At 45.2% G+C, this 24092-nt stretch overlaps 1 protein-coding gene across 1 annotated transcript in view; it reads left to right on the top strand.

Moving 5' to 3' along the window:
• The window catches only part of LOC112266486 (nck-associated protein 5), a 163203-nt gene that overhangs the window by 46529 nt on the left and 92582 nt on the right, over nt 1-24092 (top strand). The window contains exon 3 of the mRNA XM_042296645.1: nt 74-147. Coding sequence (XP_042152579.1) covers nt 74-147 — 74 coding nt within the window. The remainder of the gene's footprint in view (nt 1-73; nt 148-24092) is intronic.

Raw genomic sequence — 24092 nt, 5'->3', positions numbered from 1 at the left:
ATTACTGATGTTTTTCATCCATATTTGCACATGGAATCCATCTTTGACACTCATCTCCATCTGTTGTTTACAGGGGTACATGGACGCCAACAAGTGCATCGAGGAGCTACTCAAACAGCTGGAAGAAGAGCGGAGGAATGTCCGAAGGTAAGGGAGGATCCTCGATCTGCGTTTTGACAGCTGCTGCTAGTTGCCAATAAATATTAACAGCTGAACGCAATCTATTCTCAATGAGAACCAGCCGCACAATGTTGTTAAGTTTGGGAAGCTGACACAATGATTTGTGTGCAGTCTTGGTGAGAGAATGCTATTGTGAAGTGGTGGTGAGGACAAGGTTGCTAAAGGTGAGGAAAGACAAAGATGTACGTTCAGTCCATTTCAGTTTTGGGGATGGCTGGGGACATTTCTCATGGAGACAATGTGGATGCGGAGAGGCCAAACTCATGACCTTGGCCCTCAAACCTATCCTTAGACCCTCGAATGTCACACCGCCCGAAGAAAAGAGAGACCATTTTTCAAACTTCACCCCCATTATCCTATAACTCTCCATGTCAAAAGAGCTGTTTTCTCCCCATCCAGCAACAATTTTCCCCTTGAGCGAGCAGGGAGGCCTGGGAGAGGGGCCTCTGAGTGGACCCTGGGTGGATGGTGGGGGTTAGAGGTTGACCGCTGACCAGGGCCTTTGCTACGGCAGGCCGATTTCAATAGAAGGGTAAGGAAGTGGTGTGTAAAGGAATGATTGTCTTGTCCACAGTCTCACTCACACCACTTTAGAAGAGGAGACCCTTCCTCTTTTGACCAGGAAAGTGACCTAATGACAGGTTAGAGGGGCCTGGTTGTTATTGTGTGGTCTGGCCCATGAGAACGGCTGGGGTCTTCTCACTAGGGGCTGTTTGGAATCCATGAACTTGCTTAGACCTGGAAGGACAGTGGGGGCAATAGCTAGGGTTTTAGTGATCATTGTTTATTTTTGTTAAGGATTTTTAAGTTGTGTGTATGCGTACATATTTTCTGTAAGTGAAACTGAATAATATTCTAATTAGATAATGATCATTTTTATCTACTCAACATTTTTCTTCCAGTAGCTCATATGAATAATCACTTACCTACAAATTAAAACTTAAAACTAACATAAAGTTGAAATCAAAAGTTTACATACACCTTAGCCAAATACATTTAAATTCAGTTTTTCACAATTCCTGACATTTAATTCTAATAGAAAATCCCTGTCTTATGTCAGTTAGGATCCCCAATTTATTTTAAGAATGTGAAATGTCAGAATAATAGTAGAGAGAATGATTTATTTCAGCTTTTATTTCTTTCATCACATTCCCAGTGGGTCAGAAGTTTACATACACTCAATTAGTATTTGGTAGCATTGCCTTTAAATTGTTTAACTTGGGTCAAACATTTCAGGTAGCCTTCCACAAGCTTCCCACAATAAGTTGGGTGAATTTTGGCCCATTCCTCCTGACAGAGCTGGTGTAACTGAGTCAGGTTTGTAGGCCTCCTTGCTTGCACACACTTTTTCAGTTCTGCCCACAAATGTTCTATAGGATTGAGGTCAGGGCTTTGTGATGGCCACTCCAATACCTTGACTTTGTTGTCTTTAAGCCACAACTTTGGAAGTATGCTTGGGGTCATTGTCCATTTGGAAGACCATTTGCGACCAAGCTTTAACTTCCTGACTGATGTCTTGAGATGTTGCTTCAATATATCCACATCATTTTCCTCCCTCGTGATGCCATCTATTTTGTGAAGTGCACCTGTCCCTCCTGCAGGAAAGCACCCCACAACATGATGCTGCCACCTCCGTGCTTCACGGTTGGTGTGGTGTTCTTCAGCTTGCAAGCCTCCCCTTTCCCCTCCAAACATAACAATGGTCATTATGGCCAAACAGTTCAATTTTTGTTTCATCAGACCAGAGGACATTTCTCCAAAAAGTACGATCTTTGTCCCCCATGTGCAGTTGCAAACCATAGTCTGACTTTTTATGGTGGTTTTGGAGCAGTGGCTTCTTCCTTGCTGAGCAGCCTTTCAGGTTATGTTGATATAGGACATGTTTTACTGTGGATATAGATACTTTTGTAACTGTTTCCTCCAGCATCTTCACAAGGTCCTTTTCTGTTGTTCTGGGATTGATTTGCACTTTTCGCACCAAAGTATGTTCATCTCTAGGAGACCGAACGCGTCTCCTTCCTGAGCTGTATTTTCTGAGGTCTTGGCTGATTTCTTTTGGTTTTCCAATGATGTCAAGCAAAGAGACACTGAGTTTCAAGGTAGGCCTTGAAATACATCCAAAAGTATAGTTTGTTAATTAATAAGAAATTTGTGGAGTGGTTGAAAAAGGAGTTTTAATGACTCCAACCTAAGTGTTTGTAAACTTCCGACTTCAACTGTACATATAATTACAATATTCAAATTCATGGTAATAAACCTCCTTGGAATAGACAGCTACGCTGACAGACCTGACAGGCCAGATCCTAGGGATTGTGCCGCTGTTCCTCGGATGTTGCTCGACATTGTTAGTGACAGTGATAAATGACTCCATACATTCTTTTGTTGGGCTAAAGCAGAAACTCAGGACTGATAAAGACAGGCATGCCTCCTTCCCTTTATTACACTGTGTCTTACGGCTACTTTATCAAGGGGACTTACATTATATTCCTCATTTTCTTCCTGGGAAAATTAAGGCAAATCAATCCATCAAGAAGCTGGAGAGAGAACGAATTGGATTCCACTTCAGGGCTTGTTATTTCTGTGTCCTATAGGCCCAATGCAAAATTATATTTATACAGTCTATCACATTATAGAGTAGTATTACACAGATGTAGGATATTGTACCTGATTTCAATATTGTGTGCCATACTTTATTGTAAATGCCCTTTGTTTGATGTTTTTTCCTACATTGTTAGGACCTAGTAACACAAGCATTTCGCTGCAACCTCTATAACATCTGCTAAATTGTGTACACGACCAATAAACTGTGATATGATTTGATGCTCTATTCCACTTATACTGTGTTTTCAGATTACCCCTCCATTTACCCCTCAAAATACCCCTCCATATGCCCCTCAAAATACCCCTACATATACCCCTCCATATACCCCTCAAAATACCCCTCCATATACCCCTGAAGAGAGACATAATAAGTCATGTCAAGCTGTGTATAAATAGCAGGAAATGCGTTTTAAAATGTCAAAAGAAATTCTGGGGGAGGAGCCCCGGACACCCTTCTACTGTTCTATCCCCCCAATATCTACACCACAGTTTCGCTATTGTTATGTATTGTAATTACAGGCTAAAAACAGATTACAAATCAAACACTTTAAAAGATATGATAATGTCTGCCAACGAATACAAGAAAGCTCTCTCCAAAAACAGTTTTTGCCAGTGTTCTCATCGTATGTCAAACCCATCTGTTCCATAAAATAGTCCTCCTTGTATCCACTCCCTTCCACAACACACACACACACACACACACACACACACACAGCATCACTGGCCGAGGGAGCACAGAACAAAACCACAGTGGGGTACTGTCGCGGCATCGCTCATTATTTCATTAACTCTGATGACGTCCATGACAAACACAAACAAAAGCTCCACAGCCCTGTGTCAACATCAGATTGAAAACCTCCAAACAAGACGAGACATGTCCTGATGCATCATATAAGCTTTCCTTATGGTTGTTGCGGTTATATCTGATTCCCTCTGATCGTATCAGATAAAGGTTGATTGTATGTGGAAATGATTGGCCAAAAAGATAGAACCATGTATTTGGCCAAACAACAATATTAAGTCTATGTTATGTACATCTATCTCTACATGTAAATAGAGAGGGAATGTGGTGAAAGTGAAGTGAGTGACAGCTTTCTCTCTGTTTAGACAGTGAGCTATTGAATGGGGGCAGGCGTGATTTGGATGAGGACATATGGATGCTGCTTTAGGACACTAAAAAGCATGACTGGCCGGGTGGAAGGTCACGTGCCCTGTCTGAAAAGCTGCTGTGTCGAGGGAACAGAAATATATAATCTTCCTTGACCTTGGATTAAAACAATGCAGATTTAGTTTTTGTTCCCTCTTTCTGCCAATTCCTCCTTTTTTCCCTTCATCCCCTCCTTCTTGCACTCTGTCCATGTGTCTGCGTGTATGGTTGGGATTGCCTGTGGTCTTATCTTATGTAATGAAAGTGTTTTTCACTGCATACTAAATCTCAATTGACTTTCCTTTGGGTGTCTGTGTTCTACATTTTATGTAGAACTCTGTCCATTGATCAGCCAAGTGGCCAAAGCTGGTCTCACCTGGCCTTACCCTTAGCAGATGGTGTGTGTCTTTGTTTGTCTGTGACCCCTCCACACCTTGGAGGACTCAGAGAGGGCAGGCAGGCAGGGGGCCTGCTCAGGGTAGCAGGGGGTAGGGTGGGGAGCAGGGGAGAATGGGCACACTGCTGGCGAACTATGGAGGAAAGTCTCTTAGGCTATGAGGACCGGCAAGTCGTGCATCTGCAGCCCCTCCTGAATGGACATTAGCCAGGACATCTGCTGATCAATAAACTATTTATCATCTTTAGAGAGGAATTATCCCTCCAAATATGAGTGAAATGGGAGGTCTGGCAGTAGGTTTTGATAGATTATCTGTCCATTTTGAAATATCTTTGTTTGGATGTATTTCTCTTTGGGTCTAAAAGTAGTAAAAAGCAACTCTTTATCGTCCTCTAACGTTCAGCCACTTGGAAGAAATGTATATTGTATTCCCATAGCTGTCCTTCATTTGTCTGTGTGTGTCCTTGCCTGATCAGGACATTGCCACTACTCACAAGTACTGGATTATGCTTAGATGGGGAATTATAGCCACCAGAGCAGTGTTCATTTACCAGTTTAGCTCGAAAATGGGATTTCATCCATAGTAATTGGACTTATTTTCCTTCTGAATTCCCTCTAATTTATTTGGGCAATAATCCCTCCCTTCATGAAATTGCAGCGTCTCAGTATGAGACCCTTAAGGCCGCGCTATGATCATCAAAAACAGTTCATAGTTGAGTATATGATTAAATACATCTTTATCCGAGTTCCATTTTGGGCGCAGACTGAGGGGCACTTTCATTGAAAGAGATCCCGTTTGTGTGTGGGCACGTGTGTTCATGTTTATGTTCGTGTGTGTTCATCCACGATGATGATAGCAGGCTAACGGAGGAAGCTTTTCCTCCACTGATGTTAACGGCTTGTGACTGTAGCTGTGCGGCTCACTGATGTTACTACAGGGCATGTCTCGACCTCAAAGATCCGTCTGTTCCCCTACCGCCGCTGCCGGTAGATGAAAGGCTATGTAATCCAGTGTGGAAGTATGCGGCCCTCTCTGCCTCTCTCCATCTCTCCATCTCTCCCTCTCCAGATGACGAGGATAGGGCCGAGCCTTCCCTTGGTTATGGCCCACAATGCAACTTCGCTCCCCAAGGCTCTGTTCTGCAGCCATCTCACTTGGGTGAAGGCCATGCATTTGACAACTGTAATTGGATAAGTTGACCAGTCTAATGCTTTCATTTGATAATGCTAAGCCCCCACCAGAGACCTAATAAGGTCAATTGTGTATTTATGTTCCCTCCTGTGAGTGAGAGACTTAGCCTAATGCATTGATTAGAGGTCAGTTCCCCCACCATAGTTGGAGATAGATTAATTTATTGGTTTTCTATAGAAATGTTTTGCAGAGAGATCCCCCTCCCTCTTTTTCCCTCAGAAAACTCCCATCAAATACATTTTTGGATTTGATTAGATTCGGTGGAATATGTTTATTTTAGTCATCAGTGGTTGTTATTTCAAGCTCTTACAAGTGTGCCCTGATGAAAATAGCATACTTTGAGCTACTCAAGGGTAAATTCTAAACAGAGAACTGAACAATGCTTGGGGAAATATGCAGCATGTGCTTTTAGCCTGTATGTTCCATCTGTTTTTAGCATAAAGCTAACTTGAGCTTAGTCTAAGCTTAGTCTTAGCTTAGCCTTAGCTTAGCTGCTTTGTCTTTAATCAGAGTACCGTGGAGAGCTGTGCATCTTCTTGGTCAATACTGCACTGTACAATCTATTAACTGAAGATGAACTCATATAAACAGACCAGATGACGAAAACACTTCGGCCAATTAGTTCAAGCCTGACACTGTTGTTGGCCCATAACACAAGTTGGCCATGACTGCCACAGTACATTATACGGATCTCCAACCACTAACACCAACCCAGTCTGGTCCAGTGCTGTTTACGTCTGTGGCTACTGAAAGATAGCCTGGTGAAGCCAAACGGAACGCTGCATTCACTCGTGATCCCAATTGAACGCAGCGTTCGGTCTGGTTTAACCCCGAGGCTTAACTGTAAGAGCCCCGTGGGTCTCCCGTGATTTATCCGTATGGCCAGGCCTGGCTAAAAACATGCATCAGATTTATGGAGCTTATGAGAGGAAGGGGTTAATGAAGCGTTTCGCTAATACATTCTGAAGGGCGTGTCGTCTTAACCTGCCGTTATATCTCTGTGCCATTGTACAGTGGAGAAGGAAAGCACTTAGGCTAGTGATTGAAATGTTATGCCGGTCCTTTATCCACTCGCCACCCCCACCATTCAGTCCACACGGTACCACAGTAGCGTCCTTGAGGGCCATGCATTTCTCTTTATGATGTGCTCAAGGTCAAGCATAAGCTAAGTGGTCATCTATTTAGGGTTTGGAAAGCATCCTGTTACGGACGATAAGTGTGTTTGTGTGCTTGTGTTCAATTCTTGCATGACCGAGGTCAATGGCTAACCGGGCTATCTGCATTGTGTCCCGCCACCCGCCAACCCCTCTTTTTACGCTACTGCTACTCTCTGTTCATCATATATGCATAGTCACTTTAACCGTATCTACATGTACACACTACCTCAAGCAGCCTGACTAACTGGTGTCTGTATGTAGCCTCGCTACTTTTATAGCCTCGCTACTGCATGTAGCCTGTCTTTAAACTGCTGTTTTATTTCTTTACTTACCTATTGTTCACCTAATACCTATTTCGCACTATTGGTTTGAGCATGTAAGTATATTATTATACTGTAAGTTCTACACTTGTTATCTTCGGCGCATGTGACAAATAAACTTTTGATTTGTTTTGATTTGGTCGGCTGTACAAAGAAGGGCTCTGTTCTAACCTCAGGGGTCTTTTCTGGTTAAATAGGTTGGATAAGTAAACGACATTACACAACATTATAATAAAGGGACGTTTTGTTGTGCTGCTTACAGTACTGTAGGTTCATTGAGTGGAGGTATTAGGACTGTTCTTGTGGAAAAATCAGATCCGGTGAAGAAGAGTGGTCACTGTGGCCTTGTGCAATTACTAATGAACACGGGTGTTTACCCAACCGACCCGATGGCTTCCACACCATTAATCTCATGAGGCCTGCCATGCTAACTATGGCACCACGTACACACATCACAGCGCTTGAGTCGTTATGTTGTTCTATTTTGAGCAAAATGGGTGGCATCTACAGTTGTGATGCTTTGAGTCTTTAGATGTACAGTGTACTGGGTGAGCGATTTATTTCCTGGGATGTTTTGAGTGGAGTTCCTTGGCTTTATTACCAAGGTGAGCTAGTAGGCTAAACAATGTTTTTTGCTCTTTTGTACGTGTTCACCGAAGCATGCAGTTGTTTAGACTGACGCGGTCGCTTTTGACCGTTTGGAGAGACATCCTTGTACTGAGATGAGTGGCGAGATAAATGAGGTGCTGGTCTGGCGCAGTATGCTTCTGGATGTCACAGTAGCTGCATCTGTGCTATTCACCTCCAGCCAAGTACCAGACTGACTCAGTCAACACGTATTGGGTTTGGGTGCTAGTAATGAATTATACCATGCTGTATCATTTCAGTATTGATTTGTTTTACAGTATTTATTGCTGTAGGTTTTGTGGTCATGTTTAGCTCATGTGGTAGAGCAAGGTGCTTGTGACACCAGGGTAGTGGGTTCAATTCCTGGGACTATCTACAGTGGGGCAAAAAAAGTATTTAGTCAGCCACCAATTGTGCAAGTTCTCCCACTTAAAAAGATGAGAGAGGCCTGTAATTTTCATCATAGGTACACTTCAACTATGACAGACAAAATGAGAAAAAAAATCCAGAAAATAACATTGTAGGATTTTTAATGAATTTATTTGCAAATTATGGTGGAAAATAAGTATTTGGTCAATAACAAAAGTTTATCTCAATACTTTGTTATATACCCTTTGTTGGCAAGGACAGAGGTCAAACATTTTCTGTAAGTCTTCACACGGTTTTCACACACTGTTGCTGGTATTTTGGCCCATTCCTCCATGCAGATGTCCTCTAGAGCAGTGATGTTTTGGGGCTGTTGCTGGGCAACACGGACCTAGGTCATTCACTAGGTCCCCCTGTGTGGTTCTGGGATTTATGCTCACCGTTCTTGTGATCATTTTGACCCCACGGGGTGAGATCTTGCGTGGAGCCCCAGATCGAGGGAGATTATCAGTGGTCTTGTATGTCTTCCACAGTTGATTTCTTCAAACCAAGCTGCTTACCTATTGCAGATTCAGTCTTCCCAGACTGGTGCAGGTCTACAATTTTGTTTCTGGTGTCCTTTGACAGCTCTTTGGTCTTGGCCATAGTGGAGTTTGGAGTGTGACTGTTTGAGGTTGTGGACAGGTGTATTTTATACTGATAACAAGTTAAAACAGTTGCCATTAATACAGGTAACGAGTGGAGGACAGGTGAGCCTCTTAAAGAAGAAGTTACAGGTCTGTGAGAGCCAGAAATCTTGCTTGTTTGTAGGTGACCAAATACTTATTTTCCACCATAATTTGCAAATAAATTCATAAAAAATCCTACAATGTGATTTTCTGGATTTGTTTTTCTCATTTTGTCTGTCATAGTTGAAGTGTACCTATGGTGAATATTACAGGCCTCTCTCATCTTTTTAAGTGGGAGAACTTGCACAATTGGTGGCTGACTAAATACTTTTTTGCCCCACTGTATCACGCCAACCCATTCCCCTTGCTTAATGAAACGTGACAGAGGCACATTATCACAGATCCCACTCATCGTGTTGCACGTTCAATCTGGCCCCCCCAACAAAATGTTAAATGGCTGTCCCAGTTTGCGGTCGGTGGGGCCATTCCAAAGTGGACGATCACAGCTCAGACGGTTTCCATAGCCTGACTGCTGTCTAGGGAGGGGGTTGAGAGCAGTGTAGCCCGAGCCGGGTAGCCTGTGTGTGTGTCGGGTAAATAAACGCCCATGTCTACACTATGGCATTCCCACCGCTCGTCTCAACGTACAAACAGCCCAAGGGGGTAGTCTGTTGACAAATAAGTATGAAAGGTGAACAAAAAATGCGATCAACACTTCTGGTTTTAGTTTCAAAAGGGTATTTAGACTTTAGTGTACCTCATTTAGTGTTCAGACATTCAGAAATGTATACAAATGCTTGGCAGTTGTGTTTGTCTGAGCCAATAAGATTGGGTAAATAGTGTTTGAGGCCCTGAAGATTAAGGAAGGGGGAACATTTATACACACACACACACACACACACACACACACACACACACACACACATTGCATTTTATCCCATGATTATCGCCCCCTGATTAACGAGTGTCCGGGGGGACAGACCTTGACGACGATGGCGGCAGAAACTGGTCACGTAATGCGCTCAGCTAAGTGACGCATGTCATCAACCTCTTCTGTCCTCCCTCCGTCCACACATGTTTTAATAAGCCCTCACAGATTAATGACATCAATGTCTGATTGCTGGGGGATTATGGTCGCTTTTTACCAAGGAGGAGAGGAGGAGAGCCCCCCCTGAACTCCCATTCCCCCCCACACCGCCCCTTATCAACCCTATCTCCCCCTCCCCTTCCTCTCCCAGCAGTACAACCATCCACCACCCTTTCAGTGGAATGCTAGCCTGTTGGTGATGGTTAACGGGGGGATGGTAGTAGTCGTGGTGGTGGTGTTGGTGGAACCAGTCAGGTTGTGTGTGTGGGGTATGTTGGCACCCATGTGTTTCCAAACATTGGAATCTGTCACTGACACTCCAGTAATCAGGGATTCCTAACGAGTTGAGAAGATCACACACACACACACACACACACACACACACACACACACACACACTAACTCACACCTGGACATGTTGTTACACTTTTTAAAACAATGTCCATGTGGTCGGACTCTGCTATGAGTGACTAGGCTTGGTCTGCTGGTTTCTGTCTCACTACAGGCAAGCTGTGTTTCTGGGTGTCCATTTTGGATCCCGTTGTAGACTTGGCCATCGCTCAACGTTGGGGGGCGTGCAGTTTATTGAAGTAAAGTGGGGGCGACTCCTCAATATTTCTTGATCATGTATCCGTTCCTGTTGACTTCTGAGTCCATTTATCTTTTTTTTATCCAAACAGGACAATGGGACCAAATTGATGACCACCTGCTCTAGAAATCAAATTAGACCCTCACCACATATTCAGATTGTGTGTGTGTGTGTGTAAGACACATCTGCAACTTGTGATAAATGCAATACGCGTGACACTTCGGTCATATTCAACATAATAAGCCGTCGTCAATCTTCCCTGTTATTATGATGAGTAGGTTTCTCACTGTCAATTTTATGGGACACAACGATCCAGTAATGAAAGTATGTAGTCTTGACACGCCAAGATTTTTACGATCACGGCACAAACTTTCCAGCTGATGTTGCGCCCTCTAACCAGTTCGAATGTTGGCTTTCAGATCCTGCGTGTTCTCACTGGAATGTGCGCGTTTCTAGTTTTACCACCATCTGATTAATTTCTAACTTTCTCTGACCCAAAATGCGGTGATATGTGCGTGTTTATTTTTCGCCCAGCTACAACTAGGAGGCATCTGCTTCTGTCCCCTTTGGTTGTGGTGCTACTAATTACTCATGTGTTTAGCGTAATTGTTCATTTAGCGACATTAGCGACTAGTGAATGTTGGGCAGAGGGACTGTGATTGGCTAGGCTGGGAGTAGCTCGTCCTTTCTCTTCCTCTTTATTTGAACAAGGACTGCTTTCGCCAGCCAGGACCCTTTCAATTTCCCTTTCACCCCTCCAGTGCCTGCCCCCTTTTCACAGTGGAGGGGGGAGACAATGGAGAGGGGTCCCCTTCCTCTCCATTTCTCCCCCATTTCTCCCCCCTCTACCCTCGTAGGCGTCCTGATCGAGAGGCTCGGGGCTTTGGTTTGTCACAGCCATTCAGCTGAGACTGATTGTGATTGCGGCAGATGGGCTGGAGTTTGTCCCAGGCAGCCAGGCCTCTCTCTCTCTCTCTCTCTCTCTCTCTCTCAAAAGAGCTCAGTCAGAAACATCTCAAGCCGAGCTCCACTCACGTCCCTGAACCCCCACTCACGGTCCCTGAACCCCCACCTCCCACTGCTGTCACCCACCCCTCCCCCACTCTCCTACCCCCCCCTCATCATCACCCACCCCCCTTCATCTCCCCGGAGGAAAGTGCCACCTTCAGAGCCAGCAGCCATCTCACCCATCCCTACACCCCCCAACACATGTTAAACGTCATGTAGCTTGAGCAGGAGAAAAGCGCTGAGGCACAGAAAGAGGAGGGACCTCGAGAGTGAGACGGAGAGAGACAAGGAGAGAGGCGGTGTGAGAGCGGCAGAGTATGTAACGCGTGTGTGAGCGAGAGAGGGGCAGAGAGGGAGAGAGACAGAGGCGGAAGAGTGATAAACGGCGTTGAGAGGCAGCAGTGCATGTTGTCAGAGGGAGAGAGAGAGAGAGAACGAGAGAGGCAGCGTGATAGAAACACACACAGTGTGTGAGAGTGAGGACAGGCAGAGGTTGTGTGTAGAGCAAGTCAGAGAGAGAGGAAGAGGGAGTGCAATAGAAAGAGAGAGGCTCAGAGAGAGACAGAGAGGGTGATCGCTGTTCTGCGCAGTTGTCACACCGAGCAGAGGGCTGCATTGGGGATGTAAACTTTATCGTGGGTGGGATCAGTGGCTTGCAGCAGCTGCTGTGCGGTGCAGCGTGCAGCAGAATTACCATGTGTGTCAACTGAAGACAGAACACCAGGATGCAGCACCTCAGGCATGGTAAGGAGAACAGCTAGATGCTCATAACACCACCACTCTTTCCCCTTTAAGACAGGAGATGTCCCTTTAAGGGTGGAGATGTCCCTTTAAGAGTGGAGATGTCCCTTTAAGACAGGAGATGTCCCTTTAAGACATGGGAATTCAGCAGTATTTTTTTTCTCAGATTTTGTGGACTGGGGGCATCAAGCTTCTGCATCTGGTGCATATGCTTCTACGCGACCCAATAATAGTAGGCCATTGTGTTGGGCTTAAAGGTGTTTTCTTCCTGTTGTCATTTCATGTGAATTTCAGCCAGGTGTGTCCTTTAAGTTGCAAGGAGCCGCAAAGTTAAATGCAGTGTACATGCTTCCTTGCTGCGTACGCGTCGTGGACTGTAGCGTTATCATATTTGACCGGTTGTGCCTCTTTAAATCGGGGTCCGCTTGCTGTGAGCTGTGTTTGTCCAACTGGTTCCGATGAGCGTGTAACCCAGCGTTAGCTACATTTCTTATTTCGGGAATGAGGCTACTTGCAGGAGATGGTCCTGATTTACACGGTCCTTTTACTAGCCAGTGCAGGGAAAAGGAAAGCAATTGTGTGCCCTGTTGCTTGGGGCAACGGCACGGGGCTAGGCCCTGTAAGGAGGCTTTATTTCTGATTGATAACAGAGGGAATATGTGCCCGATCGTTCAAGGAGAGGTACAACAAGCTAGTCTGGGAGGTGTGTGTTGGAATGTATTTCGTCCCCTCTTAGCCATATTAAAGATTAGTCTGTTTCCCCCAGCAGTGAGTCTAATCCTGCCATAGAAACAGCAATGGTGGGGTATGGATTGTGCCCCCTTGCTGGGATTGTGTGTGTGTTCACATCATTACTGCTTTGTCCCTGGCTCTCCCCCAGTGTGTGTGTGTGTGTGCGTGTGTGTGCGTGTGTGTTGTGGATGGATGGATGGATGGATGGATATATGGATGGTTGGATGTGGCCAGCTCCATTGTACAGCTGTGGGGCTCCCGTGGACCCCTACCCCTATTTCTCTAGGACTGGTGTGGGGAGAGCTAGCCACATGTGCCAGCCCGACAGCAGTCACCGTATGAGGGGGTGACAGTACTGCATACACACCCTTATCAACAGAACCCTTAGCTGTCACTCAAACACCACTGACTTGAGTGACGGCTCCTATTTCTGTCTATTATCGGAGTAAACAAAGAGGCGACAGAAACACAGAAACAGGACGATAGGACATGACATTTTTGTTGGTTTCTTTTCTCCTGTCGAACTGCGTTGTTCTGTCTCAAACAAACACAATTGCATTGCAGTTAGACTATGTAATAGCATTGCAGTTTTACTCTGTTATTCTTTAACAACATATATTTTTTTTATCACCAGGGAGTCTATGATTGGCCGTAATGATTCACTATATAATGCTACAAGGCGGTGCTACTTTACAGGCAGCCTGGGGCAGCTTCTGGCCCATTGAAAGTGTTCACACTGGGCAGATGTGTTGCTGGTGCTGTCCAGTTTGAGGCCAGCGGCCTCTGAAACATACCTGGGGATTAGTTTAAGAGGATTGCGAAGTGGAGAGATTTGATTTGATGGATTTAAAAGAGTCGTGCTTCATGTGTCCCCGCGATAGATGAATGAAAACATTTTCTGAGTGACATGATCCCCCCCCCTCCAGTCTATTCCTGTACAGAGTTTGATATTAATGTATGTCATTAACTGTACTATGTAATCTACAGTATATGGAGCCAGTTGAAAGTGTGTTTTTGTGTGACAAATGTATTGTGGAGTCACTGGATTGGTTGTGTAAATGTCCTATTTGTTATAATCCCACTAAGAGTATACTTTCAGATGAGACAATATGTTGAAAGTTGATATTTCAGTGGAAGTGCTGTAAATGTTGCCCTGCCAGTCCAACCAGTGATACATATTATCCACTCACAATGTCCTGCCAACCACTTTGCATGTAATCCAAATGTCTACATGGACAGCCAGTTTGTTGACAGACAAGCCGCTGGCAGTAAGCATACAGGGATCACAACCGGTTACTGCCATCCCCTCATCAAATATGATGCTTTTAGTCCTCTCTCGCTCTCTCTCTCTCCTCCCCTTCTCTCCCCTCCTTTCCCTCTTCCATTCATCGACCCAGCTAGCATACTGGGTTCAGGTCAAAATGAATTGCTGAGGAATGTCCTCCTGTTCAATGGCCAGCCCCAGTGTGTCCCAGCATGGGAGCATTTCCACCTCATTTGCAGCCAGACTCGTTTCATTTGGGAAGAGGACCCAATTCCCCAGAGGCCAGTCTATCTCCCGCTCTGTGCTGTTCAGCACAGGGGTTGGACACACTCGCACACATGCAAACACACATTTAAATGAGCAACAACACCGCACATGCGCACGCTCGCGCACACACACACACACACACACACACACACACACACACACACACACACACACACACACACACACACACACACACACACACACACACACACACACACAGTGGGGAGACCCAGAGGCGCCCATAAAGCAGTAATGATGTGTGAGGCCTGAGTGTGAGGCCTGAGTGTGAGGCCTGAGTGTGAGGCCTGAGTTCCTCTCCCCTCTCTAACCCCCGGCTCTGTTTAGACAGTCTGTACTGCTGCTGACGACCACTCACATCAATTAGGAGTAGCAGTGAATGCATTCCTCCCATAGTCCCGCTACACATTTATCTTGCTAAGAACAGCACGTGGGAAACTCTAAAAAGACAGCAGAGGTCTTTGGAGGGCTCTCCGACATGGGACAAGCCAGTATGAGCCTGTTTCGGTCTGAGTCTGTCTAAGTTGCCCTGTTGAAAATGGGGCAAGGCAAATGCCTTGTCTCTGATGGATAGCTCAGTCATTTTGAGATTAGCAAGATTTCAGTTTGACAGCTGTGTAGGCTGTATGAATGCATTTGTTCTATAGTTGTTCATATTTCAAATGTGAACAACTGTTAAATCCTTGTCATGTTGTGGTTGACTGCCTTCTGAATTCTAGTGTCCCACTCAAAAGCAACATTAAAAGTTAATACCCCAACACCATTTATAGGCAATAAAAGGGTTTTATGTGGTAACTGTCAATGCATGGTGTTGGTGGAATCTGATTACTCCTTTGCCTTTAGAGACAAAGTACAGTATTACCCTGTTAAATTATGCCATTAAAAGGCCACATTCTTGTGGTTTAAAACGGCTGGGTTCGCTCTACGGGAGTTCTCCAAGGTGAACATTTTAGCAGGACATTATTCCAGTCACTAACTGCTAAATTCCAAGGTTTGCCAATCAGGTTTGGCCCACAAAATAAAGCCATGGATTATATTTCTCAACAGAGTCTTTATGCAATGACAGATTCTTGGAACACAGGCTTGTAGAACTCTGGTTGTTGTAACTCTTTTAAATATAACCTTAATCTTTGATTGCGTTGGCATCTATCCCTTTGATACATGTGTCCACTAAGGATTAAGTTTACGGACAAAACCGGTGGACATAAAAGTTAGTTGGAAACACCCCACATTGGATTTAGTTTTAAGACTATAAGACTAGTTTTAAGCAGTGTGTTTTCAGCAGTAACTGGGTCATACGTTTCACATGCAAACTCTTTATGAGAAGATTGATGTGTCTGCCGTCATTTGAGAGTTTTTTTGGCATCGAAGCTTCATACTTTATCCCACAAGTTTGTGATGAGAAAAGCTACAATGTGAACAGTATGCTGTTGCAGCCTCACAGTCCAACCAAGGTGCATGGATGGAGAAAATGACAGGATATGTGACAAGCGTTCATCGACTTTTGAAGAAAATGCTTTCTTTATTGCTAAAACCTGGAAACATAAGCTTCCATCATGATTCTTAACCAAGGACAGGTGTCAAACCATTCTAGTAACATCTCTTGATTGATCTTTTCACACGATTTAAAGAAAGCCCTTTTTTTAGAAACAAAACCATTTATGACATTTGTTGAGAATGAACTGGAGCGTATGTGTCAAGCCTCTCAGTTGGAGTGCTGATGTAGGATCCGGTTCCCCCTGTCGATGTAATCTTATTCATTGTGATATAAAAGGCGAAACTGATCCTAAATCAGCACTTTGAGTTACATGCGGCCCATGGCTTCAGATTGAGGCTAACCGAGCCTCGGGAATGTCAACAAACTTCAGCTCCCATCTATCCCAATTGTAAATCACAGGATAATTGTGTGAGAAACAAGCAGACCTCATCCACTTGCCGTTTCTTTACTTTTTATTTGGCTCAGTGGGGTCAGAACTGTATTGGCTGCTGGTACCCGGCACTCTCTTTCATAGAGGTGTTCGTGTGTGTGCGTGTGTGTGTGTGTGTGTCCACATCCTTATGTGTGTGTCAGTGTGTGACATAGCTAACACGTTGTAATGGCCTCTCCGGGGAGACCGGAGACCCTTGAGAGAACGAGAGCCAGTGTTGACCCGTACCTTTGTGTCTATTCTAGAGGACTGACTTGTTTGTCTGCTGCTGTAAAAGGGGACAGTGTTTGCGTTGCCTCTGAAACGATGGTCGATGGCTTCCCATTCACAATGAGTAAAAAGGGACCAGGGGTGGCCTTTAAAACTAGCCTGGATGAGTCAGCAGTAAACAGCCATAATGGGGTATGGTGTGTGTGTGTGTGTGTGTGTGTGTGTGTGTGTGTGTGTGTGTGTGTGAGGCTTAAGAGTGTGTCCCCCCATATTGAGAGGCAGTCAGTGCATTTTGAAGGGCCCACTGCAGAGCGAATGAAAAGCTTGTGATAGTTGTTGTCACGTGTTGGTCAGTGTGACATCAACACTGGCTCCATGGGGAAAGGAATGGACAGATAAACACAATTATAGGAGTGATACACACATGATTACACATCGGAACATGAGCATATACCTGAATGACTGGGGTTTGACATAGATGGTGAAAATAGCCTACAGTGTGTGGTGTGCGTGTATGTTTGTGTGCATGCATGCATACGTGTGTGTGTGTGTATCTGTGCACGTTTGCGTCTGGTTCCAACACTGAACACCTGCAGTGATTTGAGTCTGATGATTCAGAATCTCCATTCATCGTGCCCGAGCCGACTGTCTGTATTCTGTCTGTGAACTGTCTTGTGATGGCGGGGCATCGGATGCCATTTCAGAGTACATCTGTTCTGTCGGAGTGTTTCGTTCCATCTGAGGTGGAATGCGTCTGACTGTGGCTGATGTGGTTTAGAAACAATCGAGGTCAGCCGTGACATGCCCAATAAGAGAATGTTTAGAGAGACTGGGGGAGGTGTGTGTGTGTGTGTGTGTGTGTGTGTGTGTGTGTGTGTGTGGGGGGACCCAAGGCTTCAGAGCTAAATTTGCCATAGCTGTCATTGGACAGAGGATTAGTGTTTTGTGTGACTGTTACTGATCGTTGATGGGTAGTATGAGCTAAAGGTCCTTGGGTTTTCTTATTGTGTGGAAATGAATCTGTGAACATATGTGTTGTAATTTCAGAAGATAAGGCTATTGGCAAAGCACATAATATGTGAACATCATCCCATTTGAACCTTTCCTACTGTATTTTGTAAAATACGTCTCTGCCCCTGAAAAGGTTCATGGTTCGTTCACTGGCTATTCTCTATTAAGGTTTTCCATAATTTATAAAGTGATAAAATGTCTTTAAAGATGGAGCCATTCTTATCCAAAACATCGCTTTTGTGTCCAGCCCCGTATAGCTTCCCAATGATAGATATAGAGGTGTTCTTTGTGTGTTTTCAAAGAAACCTCATCATGTTTCATGTCCTCCATTATTGATGCATGCGGTTGTGGTAACAGTCATTGGCCATCTGATCTCCTCATTTCATTGGTGTGTGTGAGGTGATAACATATGGCTCCAACCTCCCACTGTTCTCCCGTGTAGCCCAGGTCTGGACAGGGTACCAGAGGTCAGACCCCCAGATGTGGGTGGTAGATGTAGCAGCATCTCCCTGCCTCTCAGTGCTAAGGGGGAACGTTTTCTAGTGACATGGCTGTAACTGCATAACATTCATGTGCGTAGATGCACGTGCACACACACGCGGGGGCATTAGCCATGATTGCTTTCTAATGGATGCTATAACTTAATAAGCGCCAGAACAAACTCATTGGCCTGACGCTCCATGGAAGGAAATGACCCTGGCCAAAAAGAGAGGCAACCGGCAAGGTCTCTCCAAACACACACACACACTTTTAGTCACATGCACACACACACACACACACACACACACCAGATTTGTTCACCTGCAGAGTTAAAACTCAGCTAATACATAAATGCATGGGGACTCATCATCATCCAAACATTTATGCTTCCCATCCACTTCACTCTGTGTACATTTGTGGTTTACTCAGATCGAGATAATGTCATGGTTTAGATGTTCCGTTGGCTTATGTAAGCCTTGTATTAACTCTAACGGAGGGCTATTTTATTCTGGCATCCTTTTCCCAGAGTGGTGTGTTTAGAGTATAGACTGTGAGAGCTGGCATTGCAGGAGATGAGTTTTCATTATTATGTAGTGGATGGTGAGGTCGATTTCCTGTTTTAGCCAAATTCTTCCCCGGCATGACTATTTGTAGCGTACAACCATGGACGGTGTTCTATTGTCACATACACCGGATAGCTGCAGTGAAATATGTTGTTTTACAGGGTCTGCCATAGTAGTACTTCACCCCTGGAGCAAATTAAGGTTAAGTGCCTTGCTCAAGGGCACATCAACAGATTTTTCACCTTGTCTGCTCGTGTGTTTGAACCAGCGACCTTTCGGTTACTGGCCCAGTGCTCTACACGCTAGGCTACCTGAAGGCAGTATGTCACTTTCTCATTGTTACGTACGCAGTAGCGTTGCGGCAATGGTTTTGATAGGACAGAGAGGTAGGGTTGGCTTGCCAGTGTATGAATGTGTAGTTTGGACTACAGAGTAACCCTAAGTATCATGAACAAGGATAACTATTTTCTTTGTAAATTCCCATCTTTCCTCATCAGACAAACTTAGACTTGACAAAATAGACTTAAACCACACAACCTCACACAAGGGACAATGGTTGACAATGGAACAATGAGGATAAAAGAAAAAAACGCAGCACAACGAGCTGCCTCCCACAATGCATTTCAAAGCTTGTCTTGGGGCGAACGTGTCAGCTCAGGTTGGCAAATAACATCTCCCGGAGAATGATTGATCCTCCCGCCCCTCGCCAGATCATGTCTTTGCACGCTGGGATGCTCCGACGCCAAAGCAGCCACGCTCGTTGTCTCTCACGTGACGACGAAAACAATCTAGAGATGGTGAAGATTGGTTAGCCTGGAGAATGTGGGAGAATGTCTGGGGAAACAGGGCTGATTTGATCTGTATTCACACACACACCTTCCCTCACCTCGCCTCGGCTCCTTCTAGGCTGTCATATGAATCCTAAAGGAAGGTGATGTTGCTGTGATTGTGCCTGAATAACAACATCCCAATGAGGAAAAGACCAATAAAGTATCATGTGGGTGGGTGGACAACTGACAGCTGATCATGATAGCTGATCCTGGATCAGAACTAGATGTGACAGATCTAGTTCAGAAACATATGGAGCCTGATGAATAATGTTTCAGTATAGTTCTGGTCCAATACTCTCCAGTAACCAATCAAATGGAGTTTTTTGGCTTAGCGTTCGTACTGTTAGTACATATTGCCAAAAGTACCCTTAGCCCTATAGGGCGAGCGATGAGATGGCATGTGGGATATGGGATGGTTGGGGCGCCCTCCCTTTCCCCTGCCCTGCCCGTGGTGTCAGCCTGGGGGCAGAGCTTGGCCCTCCCTGGTCCTTGGCCCGTTGCCCTTCGCTGCAGCAGCTTGTGCGAGGCGTGGGAAGCGGTGGGGCGTCCGCGGGGGGGGTGGGGGGTTGTTAGGTGGTTGGGCCTGCTTCACTGAAGCGTGGAGCTAGTCAAGCTGCGTTCCTGCTCTCCACTGGCCCAACTGCTCGTGGTGGATATATTGTGGGCAGACTGTGGGCACGGACTGAGCACTGGTGCGGGCAGTGCCAGATGATTCCAGGTGACTGGGAACTGCTGGAGGCCAGCGAGGTGCCAACCCCGATCTGTCTGCCCTTCGCTGCCGTTGGAATGCACTCGCTCCCGAAGCCCCCTAACCGTGTTCAAAGAGCAGGGGGGGGAAAAAGCAGGGATGAAGGGAGGAGGGTTTGGATGCAGCTGGGGTTTCAATGAAGTATTGAGATGAAAAACATTCACAAAGACATGGTCAACGGTGGACAGCTAGCTGTGTGAGCATGCAGCATGCTTCCCTTCCGCCTGTGTTCGATCAAACATGGGATCAGAGCATCGGAACACATCTTGGCCATGTTCCAATTCCATACTACTATACCATTTAATTAGAACACATGCCCCATACATTCTAGTAAGTGGTACTGTATGCCAGTGTGACATATGGGAACAGAGCCTTATATTTATATATATTTATAACCCCCTATCGCAACTCAAGGAGGATGACTTCTGATATCTGGAATGTTTGTCATTATAGCTTTTAGGACTGACTCTCGTTCTGTTTCTCTTTTGAGAGGTAGGTTTACACAGCTGGTCATGGACAGACTATCCTAGCCGTTCCCAGATAAACAGATCAGCAGAATTGGGCTAACGTGGATGTAGTTGAAATGCAGATGCCACATGATGTCAGGATCAAATATGCAAAATGGGTCGTCCATTACCCAGGCCGTTTTTTCCCCTCCAACCCTTACTTACAGGATACTATTCAAATACCACCCGTCCACATTCTCAGGGCTGAAATTGGAGTCAAATGTTGCCATGTTGAAATATTGTTTTGACTGCCTGTTAAAAATGTACCAATTACTGTAATTATGTTTAACACAGAATGTCAAATGGCTCTATTTTTGGCAGTGGTTTTCTCAACGGGCGCAGTTCAAGTTTCCTGCCCCCTGTAACATGTCTGTGAATAAGTGGCCTGAAACTTAACCCCTTACATCTCTAGCTCGCAGACATAACAAAGACTTGCTTAATAAACAACAGGTGTAGATTACCAGGGAAATGCTTACTTCCCTACAATGCAGAGAGAGAAAAAATTATAATAATAAAAAGATAACACAAGGAATAAATACACATTGAGTAACGATAACTTGGCTATATACACGTGGTACCAGTACCGAGTCGATATGCTGGGCTATGAGGTAATAGAGGTAGATATGTATATGGGTAGGGGTAAGGTTACTAGGCAACAGGAGAGATAATGAACAGTAGCAGCAGGGTATGTGATGAGTTGCCAGTTAGGGAAACAGTGAAGACGTGGTGACGAGTTACAGAAGTTCAGGTGTTTCTCACAAGGTGACACACACACACACACACACACACACACACACACACACACACACACACACACACACACACACACACACATCCCCATGTGATCCTACACGCTACACCTGAAACACACGGCAACACACTCCCACTCCTGTTAGTAACCATTCCAGTTACTGTGTGTGTGTGTGTGTGTGTGTGTGTGTGTGTGTGTGTGTGTGTGTGTGTGTGTGTGTGTGTGTGTGTGTGTGTGTGTGTGTGTGTGTGTGTGCACGCGTGCATGTGCGTGTGCGTGTGCGTGCGCATGCGTGTGCCCGTATGTGTGTGTGTTTGTGTTTGCGTGTCTTAATAGGGCATGTCAACTTACGCTCAGATTCATAGCATCAACTTCCGGTCGGATTCACAGCGTCACTGTTTCTTAATCAGTCAGCGTGCCAAGGCTTTGCGTAATTGAATTTGTCTCTCTTTCCCTTTCCTCACATACAGCAGTTGGATGACACACAAACCAGAACTTTCTTAGCTGGCGTCAGCGAGTAGTGTCTTACAAACTGCTAATTCAGTGGGGACTTCACCATCCATATTCTACTATATCTGTATTCATCTACTATATAGCTTCTACCTTAGTAGTCTTTTTTACACAGGACTTTCCCCAGGTAAGTCACAGAATAAACTCTTTGTTGGCGTCTCAGCGCAATTCCGATGCTGTGAAATTGCCCTATTACTAATGCTAAGAGTTATTTTGTGGGCTAACAATGGTGGCTGGTGGGCAATGAAACCACAGCATTACAGTACCTCTTCTTGTTTCTTGCCTTCAGATATGTTGCTAATATGGAAGGTATGCCTGGCCTAGAGGAGTTGTCTTGTCTGTTGGTTCCAGACAGGTAGCTACCAGTAATATGGAAGGTATATGCCTGGCCTAGAGGAGTTGTCTTGTCTGTTGGTACCAGACAGGTAGCTACCAGTAATATGGAAGGTATATGCCTGGCCTAGAGGAGTTGTCTTGTCTGTTGGTTCCAGACAGGTAGCTACCAGTAATATGGAAGGTATGCCTGGCCTAAAGGAGTTGTCTTGTCTGTTGGTTCCAGACAGGTAGCTACCAGTAATATGGAAGGTATGCCTGGCCTAAAGGAGTTGTCTTGTCTGTTGGTTCCAGACAGGTAGCTACCAGTAATATGGAAGGTATGCCTGGCCTAGAGGAGTTGTCTTGTCTGTTGGTTCCAGACAGGTAGCTACCAGTAATATGGAAGGTATGCCTGGCCTAAAGGAGTTGTCTTGTCTGTTGGTTCCAGACAGGTAGCTACCAGTAATATGGAAGGTATGCCTGGCCTAAAGGAGTTGTCTTGTCTGTTGGTTCCAGACAGGTAGCTACCAGTAATATGGAAGGTATGCCTGGCCTAAAGGAGTTGTCTTGTCTGTTGGTTCCAGACAGGTAGCTACCAGTAATATGGAAGGTATGCCTGGCCTAAAGGAGTTGTCTTGTCTGTTGGTTCCAGACAGGTAGCTACCAGTAATATGGAAGGTATGCCTGGCCTAGAGGAGTTGTCTTGTCTGTTGGTTCCAGACAGGTAGCTACCAGTAATATGGAAGGTATGCCTGGCCTAAAGGAGTTGTCTTGTCTGTTGGTTCCAGACAGGTAGCTACCAGTAATATGGAAGGTATGCCTGGCCTAAAGGAGTTGTCTTGTCTGTTGGTTCCAGACAGGTAGCTACCAGTAATATGGAAGGTATGCCTGGCCTAGAGGAGTTGTCTTGTCTGTTGGTTCCAGACAGGTAGCTACCAGTAATATGGAAGGTATGCCTGGCCTAGAGGTTGTCTTGTCTGTTGTTGTCTTGTCTGTTGGTTCCAGACAGGTAGATACCAGTAATATGGAAGGTATGCCTGGCCTAAAGGAGTTGTCTTGTCTGTTGGTTCCAGACAGGTAGCTACCAGTAATATGGAAGGTATGCCTGGCCTAAAGGAGTTGTCTTGTCTGTTGGTTCCAGACAGGTAGCTACCAGTAATATGGAAGGTATGTCTGGCCTAGAGGAGTTGTCTTGTCTGTTGGTTCCAGACAGGTAGCTACCAGTAATATGGAATACTAAGCGTTGTTTTGTGGGCTAACAAAGTGATGGCTGGCTGGCTGGCATTGAAACCACAGCAGTGCAATTCCTCATGTCTGTAGCTTTCAAACATGTTATGGTATGTTGTTATAATGGAAGGCATGCCTGGCCGAGAGAGCTGTTAGTCAGTCAGGCCGTGATACCTTGGGAAAAGCTCTAAAGAGGCCATCATTATCAGTGCCAGTACATGAACGCACTGCTTTCTCTCATTAGCAAAATGATTAAGCTCATGTGAGAGTGGGGGGTTTGTCTGTTCTACGGTTTTCATAGAAATAGAACGCTAGACGCTGTATCTCTATGACTGAGTGGATGTTTATGGTTGTCAATGTGGAATTCTTTTTGTGCTTTTTGTGTGCTATTTTTATCAAGGCGCAGGCTAGTGTGTCTCTGTTTAGTGTGTAGTGTCTAGTTGCTGCCCCCTATACCCTTTCTGTTTGATGTTTGTTGATGTGTTGGTATACCACAGTGCTAGTTGTTTGGCAGAACACAGTGTGTGGAGCACTGACAGAGAGAGGTGGCAGGCCTGCCTGACTGTGTCCCAATGAAAAACGATCAGCTATTCACTCGTCTCTTGTTCTCTCTCTCTCTCTCTCGCTCTTTCTCTCCTCTCGTTCTCTTTCT

The sequence above is a fragment of the Oncorhynchus tshawytscha genome, linkage group LG14, assembly GCF_018296145.1.
Source record: "Oncorhynchus tshawytscha isolate Ot180627B linkage group LG14, Otsh_v2.0, whole genome shotgun sequence".
In the NCBI taxonomy this organism is placed as follows: domain Eukaryota; kingdom Metazoa; phylum Chordata; class Actinopteri; order Salmoniformes; family Salmonidae; genus Oncorhynchus; species Oncorhynchus tshawytscha.
This window is presented reverse-complemented; position numbering and strand designations above follow the sequence as displayed.